The sequence below is a fragment of the Miscanthus floridulus genome, chromosome 11 (genome assembly GCF_019320115.1).
Source record: "Miscanthus floridulus cultivar M001 chromosome 11, ASM1932011v1, whole genome shotgun sequence".
NCBI classification, from domain to species: domain Eukaryota; kingdom Viridiplantae; phylum Streptophyta; class Magnoliopsida; order Poales; family Poaceae; genus Miscanthus; species Miscanthus floridulus.
This window is the reverse complement of record NC_089590.1, coordinates 77,405,202-77,413,804: the sequence shown is the minus strand read 5'-3', so window position 1 is coordinate 77,413,804 and position 8,603 is coordinate 77,405,202. Positions and strand designations below refer to the sequence as shown.

Genomic DNA, 8,603 nt, shown 5'->3' with positions numbered 1-8,603 from the left:
GCAGGCGTACGTGCGGAAACAGGCCAACGTCGCCATCCGGTGCATGAAGGTGCTCGTGAGGCTGCAGGTGCGCGTGCGCTCCCGGCAGCTGCTGCTCCGGACACGGCCGGCCAAGGGAGAGCAACAATAGGTGACATAAAAGGCGCCATATCTGATGATTGTTGTGTTTTCAGTTGTGTTCAACATTGCGTTCCCGTCACTCCGTCAGGTCTGTTTCTGCAGAACAGTTGCCATATTCGACTGACAGAAACCAATACCTTTGTTTCGAGAACAGGCATGGCATATTTTGATGTAATAACTTCAGAAATTCAGTATTTTAAATAAGCTAGATAATCAACATTATTCTCTGTAGCAGAAGAAGTTCACTTATCATAAGCACCAAATTAAACTATGGAGTAGGAACCAACACAATAACTACAGGGAAAGCACAAGTGATGGCTGCAGCGACAGCAAGACCTGTTGCCTCTCGTCTCAGCACGCTGTCACAGCTCAACTCACTCAGGAACTACTACCTCTAGCAAAACAATCTCATAACAAAATCTGATGTGTATCCAGCAAAAAATCTCATCTCAGTAATTAAACGTCCATGTCGACGGCATCCTCGAGGACTGGATGGTAGGCGCGTTCCGGACGTTGACGTCGAGCGGCAGCATCCGGTACTCGATCTCGAGGTCTCTCAAGATCTTGATCATCTCCTGGAGCAGCAGCTCTCTCCGCTCGAACCTCAGCCCCATGTCGTGGAAGTTGATCGTGTGGCGGCACCAGATGGAGGCCTTAAGCTTGTTCGTGTCGTCCACGTCGCGCAGGACCACCATGGAGCCAGGGTACCAATGCTCCTTCTTGTTGTCAAGGTAACTGAATTTTTTTTAAATAAATAATGGCATGATTATTACTAGTACATTACAGCAGCCGTAATAGCAGAACGAACGTTTTCTAATTTCGAGAAATTCATATATATAAGGTTAATTAAAAGGCATTAGTAGTACTTACTGCATTAGTCTCTCCTTCATTAGGGTCAATTTCTCCACTGGTGTTGCGACATGAACTGTGAAGTCCACCGCATCTCCCATGTCAGGACTCCTGTAGTAATTCATGATCGGTAACTGGGCTAGCTGACTGTTTGGATAATACACCTTGAGATTGTCATATCGGAGGAAGATCGTTGTCATGATGTTCATCTCCTCCACCACCACCTGACGATGCAAATTCCTCATCAGCTGGTGCCAAGCAATTCCTTCTTATATTGCAGATAAGATAGTGCGTTAACGAGAATTAGTAGTAACCTGCATTCCATCAACTTCGCATCGGTCGCCGACATCGAAAGGATGCATCACGAAGAGGAACACGATCGCCTCGAAGATGGTCCTGAGAGTGTTCCCAAACATGAACACCGCCACGAGAAGTTGCGAGCTGAGCAAGACGAAGAACTTGGACGTCGCGATCCCCAGGATGAGAAGCCAGAGCGCAAGCACGATCACCGCGACCACAACGTTGGCCATCTGGTGCAGCTTGTTCACTGCCGTCTTCGTGTCGTTGAGCGTCAGGGCAAGAGCTTTGCGCTCTCTGAACGCGTTTACCTACAGCATTCAGACGACAGCGATTCGAAATCTTCAGTAAGCACCACGAATTTTATTTTCCCCCCTGAGAGATGCATCGATAAGAGGAGTTCTTGAGTCTAAGATCGTTACCACCCAGTTCTTGAGTGACCTCTTGCTGACCCTGTTGTGCTCCTGCGCTCCTTCGAAAAGATCCATCGCCTTTAAAGCTTCTTCCTGCCTCATGAAACGCATCAAGTCTGACAGGTATATGTGCCTGCAATAGGTTCAGAATTCAGAACTGAATCACAAAGGCTGCCATGATGCTCCAAACAGTATGTTAATTACTTGGATATACAAATGTCCGCCAAAGATTTAAATTTCAAAGAGATGTGCTAGTAAGTGGTCGAATTCTCACTTGGATCCAGGCTTGGCGACGTTCTGGAAGATTCTCTTGGCAGCAACCTTGGCCTCGTACTCGCTGTGTATCTCTGTCGCCAGCTCGTCCTCGCCCGTTGCATGCTTGAGCTGCTCGTCCATCGTTGTCAGCGCCCCGTACCGGACGATCTTCATCAGCCTCTTCATGCTCCACGCAGAGATGTTCTTCTGGCTGAGCCTGTGAAGCTGGTCAATCGAGATGCCGTCATCCAGATGGAGCTCGGTCTTCTGCCTATGCAGCTGCTTGCTGATCCCTCCTGCTCCTCCTCGTTTGGACGCGACCGTCGTGAGGCGCCCACTCTTGGGTGGCCCAGACTTGCCCGGCATCGCTGTCGCTTCGAGCTCACTGGGGATGGATGCTCCCGCGCTCTGGAGCCTCTGCACCTCAGCCATCATCCGGCTCTCGTCCACTAGCGGCGGGCCGGAGAGGGTCTCGATGACGTACTGGTTGAAGAGCGCTTCCTGGATCCTGTCGAAGTAGGTGGAGACGTGGAAGGACGAGGCGAGCACCTTGAGCAGCAGCGTCTTGATGAGGCGGATCACGGTGGCCACGAGCAGGCAGCACAGCACCTTGGTGACGTAGGTCAGCACCAGCGTGTGCGTCTCCCGCTTGGCGTCCTTGTCGAACAGGAGGTGCCAGGACACGAGCGCGATCCCGAGCCAGAGCACGTTCCGCACGGCGCGGCGCACGCCGTAGACGAAGTAGAGCACCTTCTTCCGCAGGAGGAAGTTGCGCTCGACGAAGAAGACGGCGATGCGGATCACCCAGCCTGAGACGAGGCGGCCGCAGATGAGCACGAGCACGAGGAGCTCCCACTTCCAGAGGTGGAGCCCCGAGAGCTTCTTTCTGGACAGGCTGGGTATGGTGACGCTGCAGATGAGCGCGCCCACGATGACCACCAGGCTGACCCACTCCATGATGAGGAGGCAGTCCATGGTGTCGCGCTTGAAGTCCGAGGTCATGCCCTCGTCCACGAACGGGTCGTCGTCCTCATCGTCGAAGCCACCTGACTTGCCGATGGGCCCCGACTTGCCAATGAGCCCCGACTTGCCGATAAGACCCGACCGGAGCTGACCGGACTTGGGCGGCAGCCCCTTTGAGACAAATGACTTTCGGGGATCCCCCTCGCCGGCGGGGGCGCTCGACGTCGACGGCGGCGGGGGGTCCATTAGCCTCGATCGCGTCTTGCTGCGCGCCAGCAGGGAGGAACCGGTGGACGTCGACGTGCAGCGTAGCACCTCGGCAGTGTCCAAGTCGATGGTGCTCTGGTTCCGGTTGTCGCCGGCGTCGTAGGAGGAGGAGGACGCCGTCGACGTGGACGGGGAGAACCGTTTCCGGGGGTCCTGGAACGAGACGCGCAGCTCCCTGGAGGCGTTGGCAGATGTCGACGCGCGTGGTGGCCTTCTCATCTCGTCCACATCGAAGTCGGGGTCGATGGACAGCTCGCCGCCAGCCGCCGCCTGCTTCCGGAGGAAGCTGCCAATGAGGCGGCTCGGCGGATCCTCGCTGGACTCCCCGCTGGCCGGAGACTGCGGCGGGCGGTTCTTGAAACTGAACGAGTCGCCTGAGCGGGACGCGTCGCCCCCGGCGCTGGAGGTCGACGCGCTCGACCCGGACGCAGACGGCGCGAGAATGCTCACCGAGCCGCCGGCCCGCGGCGTGCTGACCGCGGAGCTGTGCCTGGACACGCCGCCGGGCGCGTGGAGGGAGACCGGCGAGTGCGGCTCGGCGTCGATCTTGACGACGACCTCCCGGCGGTCGCCGTCGCCGGTCAGGCCGGCGCGTTCCTTGTCCTGGTCGTGATCGAAGTCGAAGGACCCCGACCGGGACGAGGCGTTGGACGCGTACGACCTGAGGCTGCTCTTCCGGTGCTGATCCATGGCCCCGGCAGTGGGCAACGCAAACGAATCAGCCGCTCGGGAACAGGCCGGCTCGCTGGATATTAGCTGGGGAACTCGGCTCGGGACGCGGGGCGGCAGGCAGGCATGCGCGGACGCTCATGCATGCGCGCCGCGCTGGTGCGGGGGGGCGGGGGCGCGCCTGCTGCTTTGGAGCTAGCTGCGGGCCAGGACGCGAAGGCGCACACGCACGCATGCACCTGCGGCGAGCGCGCTGCCCCGGCCTCGCGATCGGGGGCGAACAAAATGCAGTGGCCCTTGGCTCGCCGGGGAGCACGGCGTGCGCGTCGTGGTGCCAGGCGGTGTTTGCTTGGCGACGGGCGCGACACGCGTTTACGGGAGCGCTGGGGAGCCTCGGGGGAGTACTATATACCGGGGAACGGCGGGCATGCACTGGAACCGTGGCTGGCGGCGAGCATTCGAACGCGGTGCCCTCCGCAACCACCGGCGGGCGGAGTTTAGTTGGGGCTATGCGATCCCGGCGCTCAGCTCGGGTGGGCTAGCATCTAGCAGTGGCTATTTTTGGCCTCCTTTTATGCTCGTCTTGGTCTCTCACGTGTGTTTGATTCAACTGTCGGTTTGCATCTTGCTCTCGCCTAGTCGCCTTTGCTCCGGCAATCCTCCTGATACCCGTTGCCTTTAAAGCTTTAGCAACGTGTCATGCCTCCTATGTTCGGTTGCTTTCTTTGACTAGAAAAATTGTCCGTGCCTTGCAACGGGTTAATAAAAAACTTATACTAACTTTTATTCAACTAAAGATTTAGGTGTAAAAGAAATAATTGTTTATGTCAAAAGATCGAATTTTGTTTAGTGTGTGAACACCCATTGCAGTTGTGGTTCATCTCCTCCACCTCATCGACCTCTCCTCAAGCACCGCCACTATCACCTCTAGCTTGCCCATGCAGGGCACGTCATCCTTCCTCCTTACTTTTTGAAGTGTGCCAGTACGTTGTTGTTTTCAGCATAATGCATGATGCAGGATAGGGGGAGGCGTGGTCGGAACGCCAGCACCGCAATTAATCTACCGCTAACGAGCAGTGTCCTTGATATAGCCTCATCGTGGGCGTTGGCCCCCAATGAGATGCTTCACATATATTAGCCCAATGAGATGCTTCACATATATTAGCCCAATGAGATGCTTCACATATATTAGGACCACTGAGCTTGTAGAGATTGGAGCCCCAGTTGTCGAGTTTGGCTCTGCATCGCACTCCGTGAACACCACACGGCCGCCTCGCCGTTGTGGCCTTCGAGCTATGGAATCTTGATCTTCCTATCAATTCTTATTTCTAACGCGGATGCAATGAGACGCTTCTGTGCGGTGGCGACAAGACCAGGCGTAGGGCCTAGCCATGCAGATACACAACTTTTGTAAGCGGCTAATGCGGCATCGTGCGGGCCGCCTGTAGGAGTATTAAGCCCGCTTGCATCACTATTTGCTGGGAGATAGACTTGTCACCTGTGGTGGTGTGGGCTCGAATGCTTTGTGCTCCTACGTTGTATTTTATTTGGATTGTTTTTTTCTTTTAAACTTTAACTCAGTCAATATGCGTTCATTCCATATGAAATTTTTACCATAGATTACACATCAATAGAAAATGTTACCATAAAAATTTCACTGCAAAAGGATTAAGGAAACATCCTCTATCAGCTTATGAAAAAAACATAGATCTATAGCTACACCAAATATTTTATTCTAGAGTGTAGACCTAGTCAAGAGGAGTTATTTTTTTATTTTTTTATTTTTATAATATCCACGTAATTTACAAGTTTGCTGTTTTACTGGAACAAAGAAAAACAGAAAAAAAAGAAAATGAGCAAGGCCACGGCTCGCCCCAGTCTACTGGCGCAAAAGACCATGAGACGGATTTCAGCCCTGCAGCAAAAGACCCAATGTGGACTGAACTTTTACATCAGGAATCCTTGAGTTTTTCAAATTCAATTTAGATCCTTCCACCTTTTCTTTCCCTTTGCACTTTTGCACCTAGAACCCTTCCTTCTCTTCTATTTCCTTTTTCTCATCCTCTTCCCCAAACCACAGAACTCCTCGATCTCAGGCCATGAACATATTAGACACGGATAGACTAGATGAAAGAAAAAAAAGTGATAAAAATTTTGCCTCTTTATTATTAGGTATAGATAACACGACTGATTTTCTTTTTATTATTTTCTGGCCCACATATAGCCCACAGTCTAGTAAGGCATGAATTTGAATACAAATAGAAAAATGTGCATTTTACCTCATGAATTGTTCTTGTAGTATGATTTTTTCACATCGAGCTCTAAAACTAGACATATTATCCTCCTAAACTTTCAAAATTGTTCAAACTACCTCCTCGTCCTATTTTAAAGTGGTTTTGAAGATGATTTTCGTCCCCTCTCTATTCAAAAGCTACGATAAATAAAATACTTGACAAGGTTATTAAATCATGGAAAATGTCTCTAAGCTTCTAGAAAATTTTTTAAAAATCCTATAAATAGATTAGGAAGCAAAGAATCCAAATAAAAATTTAGAGCCGGTGAATATATCTCTAGAAGCTTCTCAAAATTAGATTTAGCTATGGGAAAATGGGAAAATATTTTGAAAATTATAGAAAATTCTCAAAACATTCTAATTTATGTCTAAACATGTTTTGGAACCTTTTTGCAATAGATAAACATAAGACACAATCAGCACTAATGCATAGTATGAACACATCATATATTAATGTTTGTTGCATTTATAATGGACACATCTCATATTTTGTAGTGATTTTTTTCTAAAAACATGTTAAGACATTGATTAGAGTGTTTTAAAACTTTCTAGATTTTTATGGATACTTTTCTTATTTTTCTAGAGCTAAATCTAATTTTTAAAGTTTCTATATATATTTTCACAAGCTCTAAATATTTAATTTGTATTATTTTATCCCAATGTTATATTATGATATTTATTGCAATTTTGCGAAGGATAGAGATATTTTATGTGGTTTAAAACACTTATCAACTATTTACTAAATTTTTTGAACTAAAAAAAGATAAAACCATCTTCAAAACTACTTCAAACTAAGGCATGTAGATAATTTGAATGGTTTCGAGAGTTCAAAAGATAAGGTGTCTGGTTTTACCGTTCAAGTAGTAAAAACAGACTACAACTATAATTTAGAAAAAGTAAAATATTTTTTTCCTTCCGAATATAGCTACTTTTTTATCACTGCGAATACTGCTACGAGAATCGTGATTGCCATTTGCTAGAGAGGAGATGAATTCATTGCCATTTGCTACTTTGCTAGAGAGGAGATGAATTCTTTTCTTTTTTTTCTTTCTCTCTCTCTCTCTCTCTCTTCTTTTTTTTTTTGAGGAAAGAGAGGGATGAATCCATGTCGCTCGGCCTTACAGATTAGACCGGGCCGATTTTCTTCGGTGCACGTTGACGACTACGGCCCATAAGCCCAAACTACTACCACCCAAAGGCCACAAAACGTTACGTTGACGTGGACCTACGGCACAGAAAAGCATAAGTTCCCTACCGCCGCCGACTGCCGAAGGGACGCCGGAGCATACAGAGCCGAGCCGCTGGGGGCCTTGGCGATCGTCGGATCGGCGGAAATGGAATCGAGGACTACGCTCCGCGCGTCGACTCGTTCGAAGAAGCTTGGCGCGGCTGCTTGCTCGCCCCTGCAAACCGTGGCTAGGTTCGCTGTCTGGATCACCCCATAATTTTTATCTCTGCATTTTGCATTCCCCATGAAACTTCGGTGGTTTTGTCTAAAAAAAATGAAACTTCGGTGGAATTTTTCCTCCTTTTTTAGAGAGAGGGGTTTGGTGGGCGCTGACTTCTTGTTGTAGAGTAAAGTAAGCTCCACATCTTCTAGGTTTTCATGGTTTGCCTTTACTTGTACCATGTCGATATCTTTTGAGACAATCAATTGACCTGTACTTATGATTGTTTTACCGTATCATTCACTTGAGCCTCACCCTATTTCTTTGCGGTGAACTATGCAGCTTTCTGAGCAAACAAGACCAAGGTAAAATTATGTGTTGTGCAAGAGATTACTTCTCATTCCTATGAAAATTTCATTGTATTTCCTCTGTACAATTGTGTAGCTAGGTTCACTGTTAGCGAATGAGACACTCAGTCTGCCAAAAAAAAAAAAACACTTTGATGGTAAGTTCATGGGCCACTAGAATTAAAATGCAATAACTCTCTGACTTTCAAATGTTAAATTATTCCGTCATTGATAGATGTAAAGGTATAGGCACTGCAAATAAAACAAAGGGAGAAGTTTTTTTTTTTTATAGAACATGGTATGCACATGTTTTATTAAGAGAAGAGGAAACAACCCACAAAAATATATAGTAAAGAAAGACAGGAAACAGACCAGCACCCCCGAAGTGCCTAGGAAGACAGAAACCATAGAGAGAAGAGACAGGAAAGGATGGAAAACAAAGGGAGGAGTTGTGATGGGACATTTGATATTGCAAATAGACTAAGAATCTGGACACTTTATTGATACCTTTTTAAAACAATTTTATTGACTTCTCCGTGTACCATGTACCTAAACCTTGCTCAACAACAAAACTATATTTAGGATGATGCTAACGTGAAGAAATGTTCTTGCTGACAGTTACATCCCCTTCCGCCAGTTTACCTTTTTTTTTAAAAAAAAGGAATGGAATCATTAGCGTACATGTGTTTTACTCTTTCTTTTTTGTTTTGTTATTGATCCCTCAGACTCACAAGCTTGATAA

The 8,603-nt window shown here is 48.2% G+C and overlaps 1 protein-coding gene across 1 annotated transcript; it reads right to left on the bottom strand.

Moving 5' to 3' along the window:
* Nucleotides 1-370: 370 nt before the first annotated feature.
* LOC136493847 (mechanosensitive ion channel protein 6-like) lies at nucleotides 371-4,229 on the bottom strand. The gene is made up of 5 exons (XM_066489980.1): nucleotides 1,954-4,229; nucleotides 1,689-1,812; nucleotides 1,284-1,577; nucleotides 991-1,193; nucleotides 371-855 (listed from the first exon to the last, which is right to left on the bottom strand). The coding sequence occupies exons 1-5, from the start codon at nucleotides 3,852-3,854 to the stop codon at nucleotides 570-572; spliced, it is 2,808 nt and encodes a 935-aa protein (XP_066346077.1). The 5' UTR covers nucleotides 3,855-4,229; the 3' UTR covers nucleotides 371-569.
* Between the last annotated feature and the right edge of the window lie 4,374 nt (nucleotides 4,230-8,603).

Excerpts from the sequence above, each read along its gene's own strand:
- LOC136493847 (XM_066489980.1), bottom strand. The coding sequence starts at position 3,854 with ATGGATCAGCACCGGAAGAGCAGCCTCAGGTCGTACGCGTCCAACGCC. Across the intron at positions 1,194-1,283 it reads GCGAAGTTGATGGAATGCAG|GTGGTGGTGGAGGAGATGAA; the intron begins GTTACTACTAAT and ends TTGCATCGTCAG. Across the intron at positions 856-990 it reads ATGAAGGAGAGACTAATGCA|TTACCTTGACAACAAGAAGG; the intron begins GTAAGTACTACT and ends AAAAAAATTCAG.